At 50.7% G+C, this 26,467-nt stretch overlaps 1 protein-coding gene across 2 annotated transcripts in view; it reads right to left on the reverse strand.

The window, feature by feature from the left end:
- The window catches only part of LOC119957252 (collagen alpha-1(XI) chain-like), a 282,576-nt gene that overhangs the window by 83,940 nt on the left and 172,169 nt on the right, over positions 1 to 26,467 (reverse strand). For both annotated transcript variants that reach the window (XM_038785099.1, XM_038785098.1), the window contains 10 exons: positions 21,193 to 21,237; positions 18,623 to 18,676; positions 16,802 to 16,846; positions 16,228 to 16,281; positions 11,707 to 11,814; positions 9,476 to 9,529; positions 8,487 to 8,540; positions 5,162 to 5,206; positions 3,264 to 3,317; positions 1,726 to 1,770 (listed from right to left, as the gene is read on the reverse strand). In XM_038785099.1, the coding sequence (XP_038641027.1) occupies positions 1,726 to 1,770; positions 3,264 to 3,317; positions 5,162 to 5,206; positions 8,487 to 8,540; positions 9,476 to 9,529; positions 11,707 to 11,814; positions 16,228 to 16,281; positions 16,802 to 16,846; positions 18,623 to 18,676; positions 21,193 to 21,237 (558 nt within the window). The remainder of the gene's footprint in view (positions 1 to 1,725; positions 1,771 to 3,263; positions 3,318 to 5,161; positions 5,207 to 8,486; positions 8,541 to 9,475; positions 9,530 to 11,706; positions 11,815 to 16,227; positions 16,282 to 16,801; positions 16,847 to 18,622; positions 18,677 to 21,192; positions 21,238 to 26,467) is intronic.

Genomic DNA, 26,467 nt, shown 5'->3' on the forward strand with positions numbered 1-26,467 from the left:
ACCTTGTTGCAATCTATCTCAGCTACAGTTTAATATCCAACACATTTTTTTCTCCCTTTTAGTTCTGATGAAGAATGGACTCGAAAGGTTAACTCGGTTTCCTCTTCCTACAGACGCTGTGAGACCTGTCTAGTTTTTGCAGCATGCTCCGTTATTGTTAATCTATCACATATTGGTGTAAATTACATATCAATTGGGTTTTATTATATGCAGGTTGCAGGCATTAAATGGGGTTTCACTTGAGCACAGGGCCTAGGCCGTGAAGGTGGTATATTGGTAACGTCTAGTCATCCAGAGGATCTGGGGGACATGGGTTCAAATCCCACCACGGCAACTGGTGGAATTTAAATACAATTAATAAATCTGGAATATCAAGTCAGCCTCAGTAATGATGATCATGAAACTATCATTGACTGTTGCAAAACCCTTCAGGTTCATTAATGCTCTTCGAGCAAGGAAATACTCTATCGGGCCTTCATGTGACTCCGAACCGGGGGAGGTGGCGGCGTAGTGGTACGGTCACTGGACTAGTAAACCAGAATCATGCTCTGGGGACCCAGGTTCAAATCTCGCCACTGCAGATTGTGAAATTTGAATTCAATGAAAACCTGGTCTGATGATGACCATGAAACCTTTGTCGATTGTCGTAAAAACCCATCTGGTTGACTAATGTCCTTTAGGGAAGGAAATCTGCTGTCCTCACCCGGTCTGGCCTACATGTGACTCCAGACCCACACAGCGATGTGGTTGACTCCTAACTGCCCCCCCAGGGGCAATTAGGGATGGACAATAAATGCTGGCAAAGCCAGCGACACCACGTCTCATGAACGAATAAGAAAAATGACCCACAGCAACCTACCCACAGACAACTAGAGATGGGAAATGAATGATGACCACATCTCATAAAAAAATACATGTTAAATATATCTGCGCTGTGGTTGAGTTAGGAGGCGTATGCTTGTTTTAATATGCAAATAAATGTTAGTCTGAGTAAAGATTGGCGCCAACTGGCTTCCCAGAATAGAACATTTGTTCGTAAATGATCAATCGCGTCCTTTTGGATGGACTGCATGAGCGAAAAAGTACAGTAAATAATTCCAAAGTTACCAGTGCCCGCTTGCCCACTTACAGCCCAACACTGGGGAGAGAGCATTTATTGTTTGCAACAACTTAGATCTTCACACTTGAGTTTAGCCACAAGGGCTTCTCCACATGTACAATTCCTCTCATATCCCGCCTTGAGGAAGTGCCGTTGGGAGTGGCACAGATTTTACCAACGGGAACAGACCCATCAGCCCAACCAGCACATGCGGATTTTTACACTTCACACAGGGTTCCTCCCCCACCCCTCCTCATCTCACCCCTATCAGCATAAACTTTCCCCCTCGTGTCTTCATCCAGCTCCTCCTTAAATTCGGCAATGTTATTCCCTTCAACTATTCCCCGTGGCCGCGGGTTCCACGCTCTCACCTTCTCTGGGGAAAGAGGATTCTCCTCAATTTGCATTGTACTTATTATCTTACACTGATGGCCCCTTGCTCCCATCCCCACTCCCAGCAGGAATCACCACCGTTACGCCTCCCCTACTACATTCTTTCAGAATTTCTCTGTGGTCCCATCATCTCATTTCTAGAGGAAAGAGGAATGGCCCTTTCACTACGCAGTGTTCCCACTACCTCCCGGGTCAGAATGTGTGTTTTTCCCCCCAAAAAGTCAAAGGTTTACCTTTTCCCCTGGTATGCCTTGTGGACCGTCACTTCCAGCATTCCCCTGCAGAGGAGCAAAAAGATAGAAAAGGATTGTCACTAGGTGGGTCCGCAAGATCTGGAAGGGCTGGAAAACTCCCGCCAGAGACCGGGAATGGCCACACCCCCAAGATCCCGCCAGTCACGGGGCTCAGGGAGCGCCCAATCTCCTCAGGTTTCACACCAGCCATTCCGTTCATTCAGAGAGTGGGTTCCGTTTGCTTTTCATATCCCTTTGTGCGGTACAGGTCATTTTGCGGATACGTGGGCGATGAGATGTGATTGGCTACTCAAAGTTTGGCGGCTGCCAAAGAGAAGTGGTCACTGTTTAGGAGAGTCGGTTTGCGTCTCCGGAAACTATGGCTTCGCTGCGCGCAACGCAGGGGCGCCGGTGGCCATCTTGTGTTGGGGGTTACAGTGGGCTGGGGGAACAGGGGTCGCAGCCTCAGCCCTTCTCAACAGACTGACGAGCACAGGTCGGCATCGCCAAGGGGGCATCACTGGGGGTTGTCGGAATTCTCAGACTAGTATATCACAAAGAGCATTCCGCATGAGGCAACCGCTATTCAGTTAGCATTGAATTCCTATTTACTAGCACCTTCCTCTACCATCTAGAAGGACGAGAGGCACATGGGGGCAGCACCACCTGGACGTTCTCCTCCGCGTTGCTCACCACCCTGACTTGGAAATATATCGGCCGTTTCCTTCACTGTCGCTGGGTCAAAATCCTGGAACTCCCTCCCTAACAGCACTGTGGGTGTACCTACACCCTCAGGGACTGCAGCGGTTCAAGGCGGCAGCACACCACCATCATCTCAAGGGGCAATTAGGGATGGGCATTAAACGCTGGGCCTTTCCAGCGACACACACACAAGCCAAGAATTAATTTTGAAACTATCCTTCTGAAAGGGGGAGGGGGTGAAGTAGTAGAATTGAACAATTGGGCGGTTTTCTGCTGCGTCCAGTTGGAGGTTGTGTAGTTGCATCTGGTCACATTAGCAACGCGATCGGCCGCTCCAATCACATCACAAAACGTCTTCCACCTGGAAGGAGGTTTCTTTTTCAGTGACGGGAGAGGGGTGAACGCCAACCACAGATGTACTATCAGTTACTGCCCGTCATTTCCACATAAACAGAAGCAAAGGTGTTGGAATGAACAATTCTACGGACACGTGCTGGTAGGATTAGAATAGCGGTTTTAATATACTTACAACAGAGCCAGCCTGTTAGCTATTGAACTTTCGGTGAACTGGCCGGCTGACTCTGGGGCACGGATCTTTATGCAGCAGCTCCAGGGCGGGGGGTTCTGGGCAGAGCCAAGGGAGGAGCCCAGTACAAACTCTCGAGTACTCCCAGAGCTACTCCCCCTGGTGGTCAGGTAGTGCAACTGCACTTACAATATTGATACATGTATCTACTTGGAACAGAGTGACATTGGTAACTATAATGCCGTGTGAATCTCATTCACCACAAAAGGTACATTCTGCTCCCCCATCTTTCATTGATATATGTCCTTACCTTTGGGCCTGGCTTGCCTGTGGCTCCTCTCTGTCCTCGTTCACCCCGCTCCCCCTGAAAATAAAAGACGGAGAAATGTGAATCCTGCCCTGTGCCGGGTTTTTGATCTTTCCCTCTTGCTGAATCCTGGTCTTTCGCCTCCTCACCGAGGCGTAACGAGGTTTCATTTACTCCCTGGTAAATTACTCCACGGCACTTTGGGTGCTGATTTTAACATTGCAGCTCACTCTGGTCCCATACATTCCCCTCTTATTAACTCAGTGGAGAAGACTTGGATAATGCCAAGCTGCAACTCGCCCGGTGACACGTCTGCCCCGAGTCCTGGGGGCTCCCAATGCCCAGAAACCTAACAGGACTAGCTATATAAATACTGTGGCAACAAGAGCAGGTTGGCTAGGAATCCTGCAGTGAATAACTAATCTCCTGACTCCCCAAAGCCTGTCCATCACCTACAAGGCCCAAGTCAGGAGTGTGATGGAATACTCCCCACTTGCCTGGATGAGTTCAGCTCCAACAACACTCAAGGAACTCAACACCATCCAGGTAGCCCACAAGACTGCCACCCTATCCAATACCTTAAACATTCCCTCCCTCCACCACCTACACACAGGGGCAGCCGTGTGTACCATCTACAAGATGCACTGCAGGAACTCACCAAGGCTCCTTCAACAGCATCCTCCAAACCCACCCAGAAGGACAAGGGCAACAGACACATGGGAACATCACCACTTGCAAGCTCCTCTCCAAACCACTCCTCATCCTGACTTGGAAATATATCATAGAATTTACAGTGCAGAAGGAGGCCATTCGGCCCATCGAGTCTGCACCGGCTCTTGGTGCAGAACCCTACCCAAGGTCAACACCTCCACCCTATCCCCATAACCCAGTAACACACGGGGAGAACGTGCAGACTCCGCACAGACAGTGACCCAGCCGGGAATCGAACCTGGGACCCTGGAGCTGTGAAGCAATTGTGCTAACCACTATGCTACCGTGCTGCCCGTATCGGCCGTTCCTTCACTGTCGCTGGGTCAAAATCCTGGAGCTCCCTCCCTAACAGCACAGTGGGTAACCACACCCACAGGGACTGCAGCGGTTCAAGAAGGCAGCTCACCACCACCTTCTCAAGGGGCAATTAGGGATGGGTAATAATTTCTGGCCTATCCAGTGAAGCCCACATCCTGTGAAAGAATGAGTAAAAGTCCCACTCCAGAGACTTGAGGACAAGAGACGAAGCCGGCCCTCTCACTCCAGTACTGAGGATTTCACAGAATTGTGGGCAACAGATATTGGACAGCGATGGACAAGATGGTCAAATATCAAAGTGAACTTGATGCGCATAATGTAGGACTATATAGATAGGGCATTAGAGAGACAGAAGGAGAGATTTAGTTCAAAAAATAGAGAGAGGGCGGGCAAGAGAAAGGGAGAAAGGGATGAGGGAGTGATAAAGTGTGAAAGAAAGTAGAGAGTGAAAGGGATCGAAGGAGAGAGAAAGGGATCGAGAGAGAGAGAGAGAGAGAACTGGAGAGAGAGAGAGTGAGAAAGGGATTGTGAGAGAGAGAGAGAAAGAGATGGAGAGAAAGAGAGAGAAAGGAATCGAGAGAGAGAAAGGAATCGAGAGAGGGAAAGAGAGAGAGAAAGGAAGTGAGTGAGTGTGTGTGAGAGAGAGAGAGACAGACAGCGGAAGTGAGAGAGAGAGAAAGGAAGTGAGTGAGTGAGTGTGTGTGAGAGAGAGAGAGAGACAGAGGGAGAGAAAGGGAATGAGAAAAACGGAGGCAGAAAAAAAGAGAAAGTGAAGGGAGAGAAATAAATAGGCAGAATACCCATGGGACCATTATTGTGAATTGAGCACAGTCATTTATAAAAACAGTTCTGAAGTAACAGTAGATACTCACTGTGGGACCCCGCTGTCCACGGACCCCCGCGGGTCCTGCTCTACCCTGTTAGCAGATTGAAAAAAGAGCTTTGTTATCAAATTGAGACCAGTCGATCAATCTGAGTCAGAGGAGCATTTGCTTCAACAATCCAGGGCACCTTAGCGTTACAACAGAAATAATTATTAAATGTGCAGGCGTTGGCACCTTACCATCTCTGCCCCCAACACTCCACTATGTAAACTGTCTGCGTGCAGCCAGGACATTATTCCCAGCCAGCAGGAACCGCCTGTGTATCCGGAACCTCTGCCTGGAAAATGGCCCTCTCTCTCACCCAATGTGTCAAACTCAATTACTGAGTTCCTCCCAGATCATTTCCAGAAAATATATTTCCCCCGCTATTTGGAATTGCTGTATTGTAGCTTTTTTTCCCCCTGTTTGGAATACTGAAAATGGATAATTCATTCACCGAGTCCTCTGTATAGTTCCCTCTTGGGAACCCACAATTGCCGACCGCCTCGCGTGTGTGGAACATTTGATCAATTGGAGGTTTGAAGGATGGGCCTTTGCATTAATACTTTGGGCAGTATTTTTCGTTTTGTGTGGGCAGGTCACGTTAAAGGTGCCATTTGAACTCAGCACCTCGCTCTCATGCACACGTGTCCGTCCTTGAGCCTACTGTAGTGTTCCAGTGAACCCCAACGCAAACGGGAGCGGCAGCACCTCCCCTTCCGATTGGACACGTTACTTTCCTCAAGAGCTCAACATTGAGCTTCACAACCTCAGACTGTCACCTTTCTCTTCCATCTTGGAAAAATAAAATCTCCCATATTTTTATCCCAATGCAAAAAAACTCTCCCTCCCTAGCCATCCCCCCACCCCCACCCCCAGCCATCTTTTACTTTCTGTCAAGTTCATCGACCTTTGTTGCAATCTCCCTCAGCTCTCACTAATCGCTAATCCAGCTGTTCTACCCCTCTTACACGGTATAATATCCAACACATTGTCCCCCTCTGTGGGTTCTGTTGCCGAGTCAAACAGACTCAAAACATAGGAGCAGGAGGAGGCCATTCAGCCCTTCGAGGCTATCCTGCCATTTAGTGAGATCGTAGTGATCTAACTCCATACACCTGCCTTCGGTCCATATCCCTTAATATCTATGATTAACAAAAATCTATCTATCTCCGATTTATAGTTAACAACTGATCTAACTCCACCTACTGTTTGTGGGAGAGAGTTTCAAATCTCTACCACCCTTTGAGTGAAGAGGTTCTTCCCAACATCTCTCCTGAATGATTTAGCCCTAGCTTTTAGACTGTGCCCCCTAGTTTTAGATTCTAGTGGAAATAGTTTATCTTTATCTACCCTGGCTTTCCCTGTTTTCCCTCCCTCCAGCTGTTGCTCGCCTGCTGAGATTTTCCACCATTCTCCCTTCGTGCTAACAGCTCTGTGCTGTACGAACACCATTGTCAGCATCAGGCATTGTCACGTCAGGCAGAGTGACGTCCGCCACACCTTCCTTAGCCCATTGCTGACAGGGTTAACGTTAAGATGATTTTATTTCCATTTTATGGCCAAACAAGGTGGCCCTCGGACATTGCCGGCAAACTAACGTCACTCAGTCCTCATCTCTACACAACGGCACTCCCCGATCCCGCTACTATCTCGGGGACGGGGACGGGGGAATGGTCTTGGACTGCCTTCTTGTTGATAGGGTGGCTTGCTCGGTTGGAATTAACCACACTTGCTGTGGGGTCTGGCGTCACAAAGCGGCCACGCCGGCGTTTCATCAATTACATGGTTAAGGTTAGTTCATGTCAATTACATTGTTGGACGTTTGCTGCTGCTAATTACATTCTGACGGTTAAGGGAACAACTGTTAATGGTCACCGAGCCTGTGGAAATAGGAGGGATTGCGGCTAGGTTCGTGGCCGGGTAGCCCTGGAGAGGGAGCACGCAGCCGGCGCCGGTATACTTCAGGCCTTCCGCCGTGGGCGCCGTGGTGCTGAGGTGCATCATCACCCCCCCTTCCCCCCCGTGGATCGACAATTTGATTTGTTTAGATAAGTTTCCTTAGATGTTTTGCCTCAGTTACATTGCCCCACCAGCGGCTGTCCCCCCCCCCCCCCCCCCCCCCCCCCCCCGCAACCCCTGGGAAATTTATTGATTTCTGTTTTGCTTAAGAAAGTAGGGGATGGCCGGGCACTGGGTTGAGTGGGAGGAAAGTTGCAAGACTGAACAGGTCAATAACTCCAACAGCAAAGAAAAGCCCGGTGTCCAGGCATCAGCTTTACCAAGTGGCTTACATCCTGTTAACATAGGCCAGGCCGGGCAAGGAAGGCAGATTTCCCAGGCAATTTAAGGTTTAAAAGCCTGGGGTAAGAATGTGTTTGACTGCAGTGGTCATGATTTTTTTTTTTGTAAACAAAAAAAAAGAGTTCTGTTCTGCAGGGACTGGGCGGTTTTAGCAGCCATCAGACGAAATTGGCCAAGGAATGCGCTATTCAGTCTGGGCTTATAGATAGTGATTGTCCTGGGGAAGTCCCTGGGGAGTTAATGTGCTTTCAGTCCCTGGAAAGTTCATCTGTTTTTTTGAGCTGGGGGTGTGATGTCAGTGCTGAGTAGAGCTAAGAGAGAGCCAGAGTTTTGGAGAAAGGTTTCTGGAGGTGAATTCTGAGCTGGCAACCCTTGTTGTGTTTCAGACCACAGGTAAAGGCGGTTTTCCTTCACAGTAGGATAGCTACATTAAAAAAAATTAATAATATTTTAAACAGCACAGTGCAGGTTCAATTCCTGTACCGGCCTCCCCGTACAGGTGCCGGAATGTGGCGACGAGGGGCTTTTCACAGTAACTTCATTGAAGCCTACTCGTGACAATAAGCGATTATTATTATTACGAAGACAAGAAAAAGGCTGGAACAACCCAGTTGAAGCAGCTATTTGAAGACGTTCAGCCAGAGTCTGAAAGGATTCTGACCAGAGCCAGAATCTGGTGTGTGAAGCAAGTATTATTGTGTACTCTGTTGATTTTTAAGCTGGATTGAGAGATTTTTGTTGAATGGGAAATTGAGTAATAATGTTAAGCTGCTTTTTTCAGATGTGAAGTAAAAAAGTTTAATGTTGTATTTCTAATAATGTTTTGTTTTAGAAATACCAAATCCACATATTTTTCATGCAATCGTTCCTGGAGGGAATCATTCTTCCCGCACAGTCTTACAAATAAACTAAAATATTGGGAGTTAAGGTTCAGTGGCCCAGCCACTGTTGAGATCTGGCCTGGGATTGTGATAAGGTTCAGGAGCCCGATGCCTTTTTGAGAGGAATAGACGGACAGAGACACACATACCCTTCTTCCCTTCTCGCCACTCGGACCCAGAGGCCCTGAACCCTGGGTTGAACCCTGCAAAGGAGAGAAAAAAAATGTTTAATCGCATATAACTGATCATGAAGGGGAGAGGGTTCAGTCGATGTTAGACCAGCAACATCGCCAGTAAACCTTTCCCACTCCTTCTGTCACCTCATTCTGCTACATGGTGAGCCAAGCAGAAGGTGAGGAGGGGCTACTTGATCAGCAACAATTCATGTAACTCGAGCATCAAGACAATGAGCCACAAGAGGAGGCCATTCAGCCACCATCTCTGTACTGGCCCTTTGATGGAATAATTCAAAGCGATTCTCATTGATCTGCTCCTCACAGTTCTGCACCTGCCTTGGTTGAAAATACTTAAGACAAAGTTTGAGAACGAGGTCTTCGTTTAAGGACAGATATGAGGAGAGTTTTTTTCTCTCTCTCTCTCTCAGCGGGTTGCTGAGCTGGGTCCTTAAATTTATTCAAGACTGACGTAGACAGATTTCTGTTAGGTAAGGGAGTCAAGGGTTATGGGTGGGTTGGGGGGGGGGGGGGGGGGGTCACAATCAGGAGACTGGAGTTGAGACCACAAGCAAATCAGCCATGACGTTACTGAATGGGGGAGTAATCTCAAGGGGCCGAATGGCCCTCCTGCCCCAAAAACCTATATGCTGATTGAACCTGCTTTTGACAACAATCCAGTAGTTTAATGGCCACCATCGCAGAGACTGCCCGTTTATTCCAATTGGGGATGGGCTCCTTGCTGGTGACCCCTGAATCTGCAGAAGGAATTCCAATACAAACTGGAGGCGAGCTCACCCAGCTGTGTTTTCAAATTTGGGTTCAACGCGATCTAACTTTTCTCTTAATCTCCCAGGAAACGAGGGAAAGGAGTCAACAGTGTCTTTCTGCATTTCATTCTCCACGGTTGACTCAAGCCGTTGACACGGCAGAAGTCTGCACTTTGAACTTTAACTCCCACTCACCTTTGGGCCCTTTCTTCCCGGATACCCCGGCAGGCCAGGGACACCTAGATTTCCCTGTTGTTCAGAAGGAAGGAAAAGGGAGATTCAACGTTACATCAAGGTGAGCACAAGATCAACAATGAAAACACTTCCACTTCATCTGTCAAAATGGCATGGAATCTTCGGTACAATCGCTGATTATCAACGCCGTTGCCAGCGCCCTTCATCACTGACCTACATTGGTTCCTGCCTTTCAAATTCTCGCCCTCGCTTTCGAATCCCTCCATGGCCAACCCTTCCTATCTCTGTAACCTCCTCCGGCCAACCGACCCCTGGAGCTCTTTTGGCTCTTCCAGTTCTGATCTCTTGCGCAACCGTCAATTTTCATCGCTCCCGTCGTTTAGCAGCCGTGTTTTCAGCTGCTGAGGCCTCAGAAGCTCTGGAACCCCCTCTCCTCCTTTAAGGTGGAAGGGTCACCGCCTGGCCTTGGTGGTGGAGTCAGACCTGCGTCCGCACGCTTGCGGGTTAGAATTGGCTGCTACCTTTTTTCTGCAGAAGCCGTAGAATGTTTACAGTGCAGCAGGAGGCCATTCAGCCCATCAAGTCTGGGCTGAGCCTCTGAAAGAGCGCCCTACCGAGGCCCACTCCCCCACCCTATCCCCATAACCTCACCTAACCTGCACATCTTTGGGCACTAAGGGGCACATTTTAGCGTGTCAGTCACCCGAGGCTGGAATTGAACCTGGGGCTAGGCCCTGTGAGGCAACAGTGCTAACCACTGTGCCACCACATTTTCAGCCGGCACTGCAACGACAGGCTGAATGGCCTCTATTTGTCTGGGCGGTATCTATTCTTTATTCCTAAGGTGCTCCTTCAAACCAACCTCTTTGACCTGAACGGGAGATCGCAGCACCTCCTGCCCCCCCCCCCCCCCCCCCCCCCCCCACCCCCAGGGCCTGCCAGCGCCGCCTGGTCCTGCCGGTAAGGTAGGTGGTTTGATCCACGCCGGCGGGAGAGGCTTGACAGCAGCAGGACTTCAGCCCATCGCGGGTCGGAGAATCGCCGGGGGGGGGGGGGGGGGCACCTACCGGTCCCCGCCAAATCTCGGGTGGCGGAGAATTCGGGACATGGCGGGGGCGGGATTGACTCCGGCCCCCGGCAATTCTCCGACCCAAGGTCTCTGCCCCACAGCTCACCGTGAGAAGGTGCTCCGAAGACTCAACCCTCTGGGAGAAGAAATTCCTCCTGATCTCAGTCCTAAATTACCCCCCCCCCCCCCCCGCATTATTCTGAGACTCTCCCTCTGGTCCTAGACTCTCCCATGAGGGGAAAACACCCACCCTCTCAGCATTTACCCTGTCTGCCCCCTCAAGGGGGGGGGGGGGGCAGGAGGTGCTGCGATCTCCCGTTCAGGTCAAAGAGGTTGGTTTGAAGGAGCACTTTAGGAATAAAGAATAGATACCGCCCAGACAAATAGAGGCCATTCAGCCCGTCGTTGCAGTGCCGGCTGAAAATGTGGTGGCACCGTGGTTAGCACTGTTGCTTCACAGGGCCTAGCCCAGGTTCAATTCCAGCCTCGGGTGACTGACACGCTAAAATTTGCCACCCAAAGGATCTGTATGTCTGTTTCACTGAGATCACACCTCATTCTTCTAAATCCCAATCAGTGGAGTCCCAACCTGTTTAACATGGGCTCCTCAGCCAATCCCACCCCACCAGGGATCATCTTAGTTGGACACGTCCCTCAGTGGGGGGAGGGGAATCGCACAAGCCCTTGTTATTGTTGCACTGGTTACTGAATTGACGTCGGCACAAACACGGTGTTCTCCCAGCAGTTGGGGGGGGGGGGGGGGGGGGGGGGGGGGGGGGTGACGAAGGGAGTATTCGTTCCCCTAATGAGGTGACTCAAGCATCGGGAAGAAGGAGCCGGTGGCTGACAATAGCCAGGTTTTACCTACACTTGGGGCAGGAGTTTCCCGCGGATCTCTGGACCCCAACACGAGGCACAAATTGTTGCCAATGACCTCCTTCACCTTGTGAATTCTGCCTCGGTCGTGTGAGTGAAGCCTGTTACCTTCCGCTAGGCTGAAATATGACCAGCAGATGGGGTGCAGCTGTGACAAATCTGGACTGAGAGCCCCGGGGGGTGGGAGGGGGGTTGGCGGGGGGAGGGGAGGGGGGGGGGGGTGCTGTTTACTTTGGAAGAACGCGTGAGGTACCAGAACACCCAAAGGCGTGAAGCACAAACTGACCTTGTCACCAGGCTGACCATTCGGACCCGACTCGCCAATCAGACCCAACTGGCCCTTGATTCCTTCCGGGCCATCCTCCCCTCGCAGGCCCAATAAACCAGCTTCACCCTGTGGCCAAAGAAAGAGAGCAATCAGTTCGTAGCATCATGTTCGCAAAGACCTCTCGCACCGACTGCAGCTCTGCGCACTCCCCACAAGGGGGCGGCGTGTCTCTTCCGTCGCCATTTGGTCGGACGGCTGTCGGATAATAGAACAGAGAACATAGAACATAGAACATTACAGCGCAGTACGGGCCCTTCGGCCCTCAGGCAGACTTTCATTTCTATAGCGCCTTCCGCTATTACAGGGCGCTACCAAAGCACTTGACAGCCAGTGGAGTGCTTTTGAAGGCTGGGCAGCGTTGCAATGGACCAAACACAGCAGCCAATCTGTGCATGGCAAGATCCCATACTCAGCAATGGGGCGATGGCCGGATGATGCTTGTTTAGTGATCTGGCTTGCTGGTCTTCCAAAATACACCCATTCTGAGGGGTCGCACGAGGTTACAGATCAACATCTCGCCTGGAAGATTTCACTGCTGACAGTGCCGCACTCCCTCAGTACTGCACTGGGAGTGCCAGCCCGACATTGTTACTGGAATAGAACAGAATAGAATAGAATCCCTACAGTATAGAAGGAGGCCATTCGGCCCAGCGAGTCTGCACCGACCCTTCCAAAGACCGCCCAAACTAGGCCAAATGCCCCACACTATCCCTATCTCCCTACTCAACCTTTGGACACTAAGGGCAATTTAGCGTGGCCAGTCCACCTGACCCACACATCTTTGGACTGTGGGAGGAAACCGGAGCACCTGGAGGAAACCCACGCAGACACGGGGAGGACGTGCAGACTCCGCACAGACAGTGACCCAAGCCGGGAATCGAACCCGGGTCCCTGGCGCTGTGAGGCAGCAGTGTCCCACCATGCCGCCCTGCGTTACGTTGCAGTGGGATTCGAATCCCCGACTTCTTGACTCAAGAGATTGCCGCCCACTGACTCACCGCTAACAGACAAATGAACGTTGACGATAAAGGGTTGGTGAGGCTGAAATGCTCAGCGATTGTCCAGCTCCACTCTCCTATTTGCTCAAGTTAAATCATTGGAACAAGTACCGAGGCCTTCTCCTCCCCGCTGAAGAACACAACATAAAACAGTCTCCCCTCCTTAGAATGCACTTTCCCACCCCAATCCCCCCCCCCCCCAGGGGGTTTGCGTAATGTAAACTCCATCACCCCAGCTTGCTGCTGTGTCATAGCAGAATGTTCTGTGAAACCAGTAAAACATCCCATACTTAAACGGTCAGTAAGGTTTCATCCCGGAGGGCAGGAATTCCAGCACGCTCAAAAAAATAAACCTCTTTGCTTCTGAGCTTCCCAGAACCAAATCCCCATGTGTGCACAGTACACATATGGGTGTTCTGTATGTTGACCACAAGCATAAGAATCCAGCGTTTATATATATATCCACAACTGGAGCACTGATTTAAACGTCTGTTCCTCAGCCTGGGCACCATATGAAATAGGAGCAGGCCCATTCAGCCGCCTGGGCCTGCTGCATTGTTCTGTAAAAGCAGGCCTCCAACTCCACTCCGTCACCAGTTCCCCGTGGCCCTCAGCTCCCTTGCCTCCCTCCGTCCTGACCCACTGAAGAATAGTGACCCACGGAAGGAACGAATCAAAGCGAATGGCTGCGGATGCTGGAATCGGCAGGCGCTCCGACCTCAGCAGGTCTGGCGGCATCCGCAAAGGGAGAACTCCAGCCAACGTTCGGAGTCGTCATCCAGACTCGAAACTTTAGCTTTAAAGAAACCCCCCCCCCCCCCACTAATATTCTGAAAACGTGCTCCTTAGGTTAGAGGGCATATTTGATCAGCAGACTAATAATCTGGAGGCCCATCTGGAGGTCACGGGGTGAAATCCCACCGCAGAAGCTGATAGCACTTAAATGCATTGGAATAAATAAATATGCATGAGCTAATCTCAGACGACCAACGTCGACTGTCGTGAACAACCATCTGGCTCCCAAATGTCCCATAGTGAAGGAAAAACGCCGTCCTTACCCAGTCTGGCCTACAGCTGACTCCAGAGCCACTGCTCCCTCTGAAAGGGCCGAACGAGCCACTCAGATCAAGGGGTAATTAGGGAAGGGTAACAAATGCTGGGCCCAACCAGGAGCTCCCACGTCCCACAAAAGAATAAAAAGTGAAAAGCAGCTCTAGAATCCTTCCAGGAGGGGTAACATTCCTCTCAGCATCTACCCTGTCCAACCCCCCCCCCCCTCTCAGAAATGCGCCTTTCAACGAGATTATTTGTCTGAACTCCTACGGGTCTGGACCCAGCATTCCCCTCGAAGGCAGCCGGGTCAACCATAGAACGACACAGAAAGGTTAAGCCACGGAAAGAGGCCATTCAGCCCATCGGGTTTGTGCCAGGTGAAGATAAACTAGCCACCCGTTCTAACCCCCACCTTCCAGCACCTGGTCGGGACCCTTGCAGGTCACCTGCGCCTCAGGTGCAGATCCGCAAGGTTGCATTGAGAATGAAGTTGTCAGGAATGAATGATGAAGCGCTTTCACCAAGAATAGGAGGCAGTGAGAAGGTGGATTACAATGGATAGAAGAACGTACTGTGGCCACCCATCCCCAGAACCCGTGAGCAGGGTCAGTGACTGTTGCCAATCAGAGGTGAAGCACAAGGTCGGGAAACATAACCCAGGTGACGCTCCTCAGCACAAAACACTTTGACACAATGGGAGAATGTGCAAGGGATTGAATAACAAACCATGTCCCTTCATCAAAATCTCGCGAGGATCATGATATTCGATGCCAAGCTTTATTTATTGTTGAGAAGAGGAAGATTAATGATTATAAAATGATTCTCCCAATCAGGGACCTCGGCCGATAGTCTAGGGTTCGTCTGGGTGAATTGGTAAAGGGCAGGGAAACCGGGGCCCTTTGACAGAGGTGACACACGCATGATGGGCCGAATGGCTCCTTCTGTATGATCCTATAGCAGGGGCTGACACTATTCAGCTGCACAGAGGCTGGAAAATACTGAAGCCGCCGGGCATCGTCAATTAGGAGAGTGGGGGATGAAGAGAGAAAGAGGGAGTTGACAATGTGGTAAAGTGTGAGGTTATGCACTTTGGAAGGAGAAAAGAATTTAGACATGGACTATTTTCTAAATGGGGAAATAGGAAATCAGAAGCACAAAGGGACTTGGGAGTCTTCGTTCAGGATTCACTTAAGGTTAACGTGCAGGTTCAGTCGGCAGTTAGGAAGGCAAATGCAACGTTAGCATTCACGTCGAGAGGGCTAGAATACAAGACCAGGGGTGTACTTTAATGGCTGTCTAAGGCTCTGGTCAGACCCCCATTTGGAGTATTGTGAGCAGTTTTGGGCCCCGTATCTAAGGAAGGATGTGCTGGCCTTGGAAAGGGTCCAGAGGGAGATTCACAAGAATGATCCCTGGAATGAAGAGCTTGTCGTATGAGGAACGGTTGAGGACTCTGGGTCTGTACTCGTTGGAGTTTAGAAGGATTAGATCTTATTGAAACTTACAGGATACTGAGAGGCCTGGTTAGAGTGGACGTTTCCACTTAGGAAAAACTAGAACCTGAGGGCACAGCCTCAGACTGAAGTGACGATCCTATAAAACAGAGACGGGGAGGAATTTCTTCAGCCAGAGGGTGGTGAATCTGTGGAACTCTTTGCCGCAGAAGGCTGTGGAGGCCAAATCACTGAGTGTCTTTAAGACAGAGATAGATAGGTTCTTGATTAATGAGGGTATCAGAGGTTATGGGGAGAAGGCAGGAGAATGGGGATGAGAAAAATATCAGCCATGATTGAATGGCGGAGCAGACTCGATGGGCCGAGTGGCCTAATTCTGCTCCTGTGTCTTATGGTCCTTTGGAAGAAGCAACCCTGGGCAGAGGAAAGGTTGAGGAGAGATAAAGACCGAGAGAAAGTGAAAGTGAAAATCGCTTATTGTCACGAGTAGGCTTCAAATGAAGTTACTGTGAAAAGCCCCTAGTCGCCACATTCTGGCGCCCGCTCGGGGAGGCTGGTACGGGAAGAGAGAGAGAGTGGGAGAGAACGAGAGAGAAAGAGAAAGCAAGAGAATGAAAGAGAGAGGAAAATCTAGGGAAAGAGAGAGAGAGAGAAAGAGAGAGAAAAAGAGACAGAGAGTGAGAGAGAGAGTGAGGGAGGGAGAAAGCGAGAGAGATCACACCCAATTCGAATGGTCATTTCTGGGCAAAGGGAGGATTGTGGAGAGGCAAAAGTGAAAGTTTACTAGAATAGACAGCTGCAGGGTTAGTCAGAGAGAGACGGTGTGTGTGTGTGTGTGGGGGGGGGGGGGGGGGGAAATAAAGAAAGTGTCCTAAAGAAAGCAAGAACAAGTAAGAGACACTGGAACACCTACTGAGTCGGCAATTCTATTATATTCAGGCTTGTTAACACAAGGTCACGCACACAAAACTCACCCTGTCCCCTTTGGGTCCCATGTCACCTTTATAACCGGGGAATCCATCCTCCCCCTGGGTAAAGAGAAAGGTCAGAAATCATTGATTAGTTGAGTGAGCAATGTCTTTGGTCACACACACAAATCTCAGCAAAAACAGCAGAGAACGTATTAATACATCAGCTGCACGGGGTCAGTCAATGACCTCCCTCGCTTTTCCAGAATGGGTTATTCATAGGGGAGGGGTTCAGGACAACACAAGGTACATTCCCCCATCCCCCCCCCCCCCCCCCCCCTTACTGTAGACTGCATCACCCCATGCGTCATCCTATTGCCAACAGGTTGGATGGAGTCATCACCCTGGTTAAACACCCAACTCCCCCAATCTCCAATACAGGTTTATAAGTGAGCAACTGTAAAGTGTGATAAACACTTGAAAACAAAAGCTTAAAAAAACCCCAATGATCCCGCGCCCCCGATTCCCGCTACCACCACCCCTCCCCCCCCTCTCGTCTTCTCTCACCCCGGAGACTCCAGGACCAACCCTGGAGGGTTGGCAAGCCTCCAGCTGCCACAGCGTGGATTTGACCTCTCACCTTCTCTCCTTTGTGCCCCTTCAGCCCCCTGTTTCCGTCTGCGCCCTGCCGAGAGAGAGAGAGGTTAACGGGAGATTAGAGAGTCCTCAAGCCAGCGACAGAGATGCTGGAGTTAAAAAAAAATCAGCTGGCTCTCGGCATCCCCAGAGAGGAGCGAGTCTCTGGGACGCGCGTCGACTGCCGTTGTGAACACTGACCGAATCTCGGCACTCAAAGGGGGCGCCGGTCTCCGGCCAAGATCATGTGATGAAAAAGGTGAATCATTGTTGGGCGGCAATTGGGTGCGCCACTCCTGGACTGATTTAACCATGAGGCGGAGAAGCAGAAGTAGGCCATTCGTCCCGTCTGCTCCACCATTCAATTGAGATCGTGACCGATGTGATTTCAATCATTGGAGGGAATGGGGGAGTGTCCTGGGGATTCTACCTCTTATCAGCCCTGTGGATTTTAAAAATTTACCCCTCTGAGGAGGCCATATACGGCTAATGAATCGGTGGGGGTGGGGGGGGGGGGGGGTCCAGGAGGGCTAGGAATGGGCAGGTCAACAAGATGTACCCAGCCACGAAGCTCCAGCGATCGTGGTGTGTGTGGGCCAGGTTAGCGCTTTCCTGGCCCCGGTAACTGCTCGTTCTTAGGGCTGGGCTGCCAGAGTACCCAGAGTGTGGACTAACCCAGTGCAAAACCAGACTGCGTGTCGGGGGGGGGGGGGGGGGGGGGGGGTTTAAACAGAACAAGTCAAAAACGGGGAGGACTTTACCCCCCCAATGATCTCCTCACACACCCACTGCAGACAATGTCCTTGAAGTGTTCCAGCCAGAAACATCGCCAGTTGTGTCACTTCACCAGATGCAGTCGCAGGCTGGGAATCGAGGGTCGAGTAAATCAAGAGGGCACTTCAGAAGATTTCAGAAATGACTTTCCAGATCGAAACCCTTCATGGTGAATTAATGAACGTTCGACGCCGAAGAGGACAATGTATGTTTTCAGAAACTGTATTGCTTGACAGACACATCATGTCCAACAAAGGGATTGTCCAATTTCCTTCATTATGAATTTGCGAACCCTTTGCACACTAATCCCACTCTCTCACATATACAAACACACACACGGACAAGCTCTCACGGACACGTGCTCATACACACATGGACATGCGCTCACACACATGTATGGATGCATGCACACACACACATATGTATGCACACGCACATACACACAGACGTGCACAGACATGCGGACAGACGCACACACGGACAAACACAGACACGTGCGCAGTCACACAGACGCGCATACGGACAAACACAGACACGTGCATAGTCACACACAGACGCACAAACGGACACACAGATGTGTGCATGGACACAAACAAATGGACACAGACAGACCTAAAGACACACACACACAACCCCCCCCACACACACACAGCCCCACACATCACAAACCCCTCCACACACACACCACAAACCCACACACACACCCCACACACAAACACACACACATAAACACACACACACAAAACCCCCCCACGCACACACCACAAACACAGACACATCACAATCCCACACACACACTAACACAACCCCATACACACACTCACACACACCCCCCCCCCACACACACCACAAACCTACACACCCCCCCACACATACACACACCACAACCCCCCCATACACACATTAACACAACTCCACACACACACAACCCCACCCACACCACAACCCCCCTAACCTCCCCCCCCCACACACACTCACACACACCACAAGCCCCCACACACACCACAACCCCCACACTCTCACACACACACACACACACACACGTTCTTACCTTGACACCTCGAACTCCAGGGTATCCTACGGGTCCCTGTGCACCTGGAGGACCCTGCAGAAAAATGGCCTGGGTTATATTTCCACTGGCACTTTGTTGTAACAGACACTTGAATTTAAAAACAGAAAGTATGAAGCTTTTTCCCGACAGTAAAACACTGAATACTAAGATTGAAAAGGGTTAAGGGGAAAACTCGGGAGATAAAGGTTTGTATCTTTAGACTGATGGAATAATTGGCCAATCTCGGTCTCCGATCAGGGTTTATTTCTGCGGCACAACGTTTAACTCCTGAAACCCCTGGCTTGCCCGGATCGGACGCGACCGGGTGTCTGCGGTTCCTCATCCGAGGTGTACTTTGCGTGCAAGCTCACCGACGTCGCGAGACGGCGTGTTCTCTGATGGTGATGGGGGGGGAACCGGCTGGCTCACACTCTGTCCTCACCTGCAGTTTGCCTGGTTTGCCAGCAGGGGCCGCTGGACAGTTTCCGGGTGTGGGAGCGTGTGGTCAATGCAGCCGTGAGGATGGGGGGGGGGGGCAAGCCTGCGCTGGGGGGGAGGGGAAGAGTTCTTTCCGTCCGTTCCTCCTGCTGTCCCTCTGGGACAGGGGCGGGTTGCTTCACACCTGTCCTCAGCAGCTGGGAGCGAGAGCAGAAGTTCACAGCGTGGGAACAAAAAAACCCCAAATTTGCAGGCACGCAAAACAGTGGATGTGAAGAGAGTGAGGGGGCGGGAGAGGGCGCGGTGAGGGAGAGTGCAGCTGTAGCAACCTCGCAGCCAGCAGAACGGAGTCTGCGGCAGTGCCAGGACAAGGGAACTAATCCAAACCCACCCACTCACGCTGCCCGACGTGGCTCCCTGGGTCTGTGCCCTTGCCTCTCGAGACCGAGTGCCGTGGGTTCAAGCCCCACTCCAGGGGCACAGGGCGCGAACGCGGCTGCTGCCACTCTGGTCATCTTGGACGAGGGCGTCAAACCATCTCACAGGCATTCCGAATTCCCCGGAAACTAGGGTCCCGGGTTCAATTCCAACCTCGGGTGACTGTGTGGAGTTCGCACTTTCTCCCCGTGTCTGCTGTAACGATTCTAGAACAAGGGGTCACTACTTAAATATAAGGGCCAAGGGGGCAGCACGGTGACGCAGTGGGTTAGCCCTGCTGCCTCACGGCGCCGAGGTCCCAGGTTCGATCCCGGCTCTGGGTCACTGTCCGTGTGGAGTTTGCACATTCTCCCCGTGTCTGCGTGGGTTTCGCCCCCACAACCCAAAAGATCTGCAGGGTAGGTGGATTGGCCACGCCAAATTGCCCCTTTATTGGAATAAATGAATTGGGAACGGTAAGTTTATTTTAAAGAAAATATAGATACAAGGGCCACTCATTTAAGACAGAAATTAGGAGAATTCTTTCTCACAGAGGATCTGGAGTCTCTGGAACTCTCTTCCTCAAAAGGCAGCGGAATCTGTGAATATTTTTAAGGTAGAGCTGGATAGATTCTTGATCAACGAGGGGGTGAAAGGTTATAGAGGGGTGGACAGGAATGTGGGATTGAGGTTACAATCAGATCAGCCACGATATTATTGACTGGCAGAGCAGGCTCGAAGGGCCGAGTGACCTCCTCTTGCTCCTAATTCATACGTCAGTAATGATTGTGGACGGGCTGCTCTGTTGCGAGTCTGCCTTGCTACTGTTGCTAGCGAGGATGGAGGATTTGGTGCGCCATTGGCTGGGAAACCCACGGGGAGGGCTGAGGAGACGGCGGGAAAAGAGAATCTCGCTGCCGGCGAACGGCCGGAGAATTCCGGCCTCGGGGTCATGACCTCATTGCTATTTGTGGGAGCTTGCTGTGCACAAAACTGGCAACCACATTCCCTACAACAGCAACCAAGCTTCAGAGGGTAAAGGGCTTGATGTCGAGGAAAACAGCATCCAACTGCAACTCAGTTCTGTCTAACACCGGCTCGGGGAGGTCAGCATCCAGCAAAAAGGAGTCCGGCAATCAACCGCGATCGGGATCTCACTGAAACGACACAATTTAAACAGGAAAGCAAGTGTCGGCAGAAAGGTGGTGGTGGGGCTGGAGGAACGGCCGACTGACTAAGGGTTGACGCCGTTACTTCCTCACATTTGCAAACCCTCAGAGAATTATTTGCCAGGAAGGGAGACACAAAGAGAGAGAAATTATTGGGAAACCTCCACCCGGAAAAGCAGCAGGTCCTGCCCAAGTTAGAGCGAGTTAAAATACTCTGGGAAGGTCACAACACTGTCCCAAATCCAAGGTCTTCCTTTAACCAAGTGGTGAGGGATGGCAGGATTGTAGTGATACCTAATGCAAATCCTCTTACATGGGAGGGGGTTGAAGGCAGATATTTATGAGGGGTGAATCTTCTCGATAGGCTGGGATTTAAAATAGACTATTCCCCCCCCCGACGAGTCTACGCCCAGGCTTTGCCAATCAAACACAGTGAGCACCAATAGTAAGCGGACTCGCATCACCAAACAGAAAACAACTGATCAATACAGTTGATACATGTTAAGCCCGGTCATGATCGCACCAACCAGTCAGTAAATGACCTACCGCATTCCCCTTATCGCCTGCTGGACCTTCTCGACCAGGGTGACCCTGAAACACAAATAAAGTTGCACTGAACAGCTTGCGAGGAACACACTTCATGTCGGCACCATGGCCTTTCCGTCAGTAATTAAAGTTACTTTAAAACGATGTTTTCAAATACTTTTAAAATTACTTTGTATGAGCACCAAGCCTTTCGTTCCTTGATAATGTCCTGTACATTCCATTCCAGGGCTCCCAAACCCAGTGGCCATTTCCCAGGAAGTTCCATCAAATGACACCTTCCTCTCAAAATAACCTTTTACATCCACAACTCCAATGATTTTTCTAATTAATTGATGAATCAATTTCTTCAGGGTTTTATTTTAAAAGTACTAATGGTATTCCTTCTGGCTTTTGTCAACCAGGAGATCAATCTCCAATTCCTGGAGACTCCAGGGCAATCCTGGAGGTTTTGGCAACACTCGCAGTAGGCCGGATGAACAGCCAGGCCTTCGATTTGGTATCTTTCAATTAAATCGGGTGGCGACAGCGGCCTAGCACGTCTCCATTCTAATGATATTCACCTCCGTGAGCAGAGAGATCTCGGTGTCCATGTACATAGAACATAGAACAGTACAGCACAGAACAGGCCCTTCGGCCCTCGATGTTGTGCCGAGCAATGATCACCCTACCCAAGCCAACGTATCCACCCTATACCAGTAACCCCCCCCATATTAACCTTATTTTTAGGACACTAAGGGCAATTTAGCATGGCCAATCCACCTAACCCGCACATCTTTGGACTGTGGGAGGAAACCGGAGCACCCGGAGGAAACCCACGCACACACGGGGAGGATCCCTGAAAGTTGCCACCCAGGTTGAGAGGGTTGTTAAGAAGGCGTACGGTGTGTTAGCTTTTATTGGTAGAGGGATTGAGTTTCGGAGCCATGAGGTCATGTTGCAGCTGTACAAAACTCTGGTGCGGCCGCATTTGGAGTATTGCGTGCAGTTCTGGTCGCCGCATTATAGGAAGGATGTGGAAGCATTGGAAAGGGTGCAGAGGAGATTTACCAGAATGTTGCCTGGTATGGAGGGAAGATCTTATGAGGGAAGGCTGAGGGACTTGAGGCTGTTTTCATTAGAGAGAAGAAGGTTAAGAGGTGACTTAATTGAGGCATACAAGATGATCAGAGGATTAGATAGGGTGGACAGTGAGAGCCTTTTTCCTCGGATGGTGATGTCTAGCACAAGGGGACATCGCTTTAAATTGAGGGAAGATAGATATAGGACAGAGGTCGGAGGTAGGTTCTTTACTCAGAGAGTAGTAAGGGCGTGGAATGCCCTGCCTGCAACAGTAGTGGACTCGCCAACAATAAGGGCATTCAAATGGTCATTGGATAGACATTTGGATGATAAGGGAATAGTGTAGATGGACTTTAGAGTGGTTTCACAGGTCGGAGCAACATCGAGGGCCGAAGGGCCTGTACTGCGCTGTAATGTTCTATGTTCTGTGTCCGAGGAGGTAACAGCTAATCCTTTGATCGATTGTTACTGTTGAAAGCTTCTGGCATTGTCCAATCTAGACTCTCTCCATGGACAGCTCAAGTCCAAACCAGTCGTACAGGGAGTATGGGAATGGAAAATGAAGGACGCAGATCTCGGTACAGTTTATTAACATGCCTTTCCGAAAAAAAGTTAACTCACAAAACAACTGTACACATAAAAATAGAATATACAGCACACACACCTCGGTCCAACTGGACCACACCATTGGTCATGCCCCAAATGCGACTCTGCCCTTTCCCACCATATCCATCCATTCTTTTCTCCCTCGTGCTTGTCTAGATTCCCCTTATCGCATCGATACTATTCACCTCAATACTCCTGTGGTAGCAAGCTCCACGTTCTCACACCCTCCGGGTAAAGGTACCCCTAAATTCTCTATTGAGTTTATCAGCGATACCTCCATAAGGTTAGGACGAGGGAGTCGGCCTAGATAGGATGCTCTTTAGGAGGATCGGTGCAGACTTGATGGGCCGAATGGCCTCCTTCTGCTCTGTAGGGATACTAAAAGTGGAAACTCTTTTTCCCACCTCTACCTTGTTGCAAAACCTTCAGGATTAAGAACTTAGAACATACAGTGCAGAAGGAGGCCATTTGGCCCATCGGGTCTGCACCGACCCATTTAAGCCCTCACTTCCACCATATCCCCCTGACCCAATAACCCCTCTGAACGTTTTTTGGACACTAAGGGCAATTTAGCACGGCCAATCCACCTAACCTGCACGTCTTTGGACTGTGGGAGGAAACCGGAGCACCCGGGGGAAACCCACGCACACACGGGGAGAACGTGCAGACTCCGCACAGACAGTGACCCAGCGGGGAATCGAACCTGGGACCCTGGCGCTGTGAAGCCACTGTGCTATTCACTTGTGCTACCGTGCTAGAAGGTGCTCACTTGTCTTCTGGAATCCCAAGAGAAACCAGACCAGTTACTGATCGGTTCCCTCAATCAGCCCATTCATGGCATCACTGGGCTAATAATCCGGAGAGGCTAATGCTCTGGGGACACGGGTTCAAATCCCACCACAGGACAAGTTAGATTCAATTAATAGAACCTGGAATTGAAAGCTCGTCTCAGCAATGGTGGCCACGAAACAACCATCGATGGTCGTAAAAACCCACGCCCTTTCGGGAAAAAAATCTGCTGACCTCCGCGTGACTCCAGGCCCACAGCAACGCGGGTGACTCCCAACCCACCCTCTGGAATGGTGGTAGCACGACATTCAGTTCAAGGGCAATTAGGGACGGGCAACAAGCGTTGGCCCGACCAGAAACGGACACACCCGATGAAAGAATTTCAAAAAAATACTGCCACCCTCCCCCAGTCACCCGGTCGACATCGGGAGTTTAAATCGATTGATTGAGTGAGGAGAAAGAACCTTCCGGTGAAATGAGGGAAGTACGCCTCCCCTTTACAACGTCGGGCACCGTGATGATTGTTTACATCTTCCGTTGGATGAAAAACACAAAACACAAACTTCAAAAGCTAAATTCCATCTTTTCGAAACCAAGACGAAGATCAAAAAAAATTGTTTTTTTTTTAAATCCTTGCTTCAAATGCTTGATCCCCACGAAGGCCTAATTTACCGGTGGGGGGGGAGGGGGCAGCTGCGGTAACTCTTCCTCTGCGATCTGTCTGTGCTGTGCTAGCCACAATACAGCTGCCAATGCATCAAAATATTCAAACATCTGCACGCAAGATTTCCTCCGCTCCTAACGTTCCTCACTTCACCATGTAATGCTCCGTTAGCCCCTTCTCTGCGCACAGGTCTCTAAAGTCCTGATATCTCGCGTTAGCCACGACAGTGAAGGTGCCATTTTGACCCGTGAATGCGTCTCTCCTGCCCGGCTCGCGTTCCTGAGTATTCAATGGATATTGCGGCAGGCCAATTGGTCACGTTTGACTTAAACCTCATGGCTTGCTCCGCTTCTTTCGTTGTTCGTTCGCTCGTCTTCCAGCCAATCCTTCCTCACAAAAGGCGCTCATTCATGGGATTGGCGCCGCTGGCAAGGTCAGCACTTTCTTTTGCCCACCCCTAATTGCCCTTGAACCTAATAGCTTGGCCGTGCACGTTAAGAGTCAACCAAATCACTGTGTAGGCCAGACCGGGTAAGGACGGCAGATTTCCTTCCCTGAAGGACATTAGCGAACCAGATGGGTTTTTACGACAGTCGATGAGATTTCCTGGTCACCATCACTGAGATTAATTTTGCATTCCAGATTTAATGAATTGAATTTAAATTTGACCGGCTGTTGAGGGGGGGGGGGGGGGGGGGGGGGGGGAATGCTGATATGACCTCAGGAAGTGGGAGCAGGATTGGACCATTTGGCCCATCATGCCTGCTCCACCATTCAATACTTCTGCTCGATCTGACTGTGACCTTCATTCCACCTTCATAGAATCGCTGTGGTGCAGTAGGCCATTCGGCCCATCGAGGCTGCACCAACCCTCCAAGAGAACATCCTATCCAGGTCCACTCCCCCAAGCAACATGCCCTGTCCCCCTGACCTAACCTGTACAACCCTGGACACTAAGGGCAATTTAGCACGGCCAATCCACCTAACCTGCAATCTTTGGGCTGTGGGATGAAGCCGGAGCACCCGGAAGGAACCCACGCAGACACGGGGAGAACGGGCAAACTCCACTCAGTCACCCGAGGCCACAATCAAACCCTGGCGCTGTGAGGCAGCAGTGCTAAACACTATACCACCGTGCCTATCAACCCCATGCACACCACAGGCTCAGGGGATGTCGTATATTAGTAACGTCGCTGGTCTAGCAATCCAGAGGCCCCGCCTCACACTCTGAAGGTGTGGATTCAAACCACAGCAAGGGGAATTCAACGTCAATGAATAAATCTGGGACACAAGTCTCAGTAATGGTGACCGTGACAACTATCAGTTGCGGTTCGCTAACTCCCCTTTAGGGAAGGAAATCTGCTGCCCTTACCCTGGTCTGGCCTACACGTGACTCCAGACCCCACAGCAACGTGGTGGGCGCCTGAATATCCTTTGAAATGGCCGAGCAAACCTCTCAGTTGAAGGGCAATTAGGGATGGTCAACAAATGTGCAACGTAAAAGTTTTATCTCAATAATCCATTCTCCTGGGCAGCACGGTGGCCTAGTGGTTAGCACAACCGCCTCACGGCGCTGAGGTCCCAGGTTCGATCCCGGCCCTGGGTCACTGTCCATGTGGAGTTTGCACGTTCTCCCCGTGTCTGCGTGGGTTTCGCCCCCACAACCCAAAAATGTGCAGGGTAGGTGGATTGGCCGCGCTAAATTGCCCCTTAATTGGAAAAAATAATTGGGTAATCTAAATTTAAAAAAAAAAATCCATTCTCCTAAAGGTCTTTGATTGAATCTTTTACCTCGGTCCTTTCATTCAAGGCCCTCCAATCACTGGGAAGAGTCTGACTCGATTGGTAATGTTCCACCCAGATTCAGCTTTGAAAAGCTCCTCCCAGCGACCCTGAAGTCCTTTCTAAAGTCGTTTTCTCCCCCAAGTCTTTGTACATATCTGGACTTCCTCACAGCAGACGGGGTTCTGAGAAGCGGCCCTCGACCTTCGCTTTGCCTCAGTCCCTTTCCTGCGGTGCCCCAGAAAGAATGAATCGAGAGTTTTCAAAAACCGGGCGCGGGATCCCCTAGTTCCCCCAGGCGGGGGTTCCTCCGGGGGCGCGCGGTACCCGCTGGCCATGGGATGCTCTCTTCCCGCCGCTTGTCGATGAGGAAAC

The sequence above is a fragment of the Scyliorhinus canicula genome, chromosome 25, assembly GCF_902713615.1.
Source record: "Scyliorhinus canicula chromosome 25, sScyCan1.1, whole genome shotgun sequence".
In the NCBI taxonomy this organism is placed as follows: domain Eukaryota; kingdom Metazoa; phylum Chordata; class Chondrichthyes; order Carcharhiniformes; family Scyliorhinidae; genus Scyliorhinus; species Scyliorhinus canicula.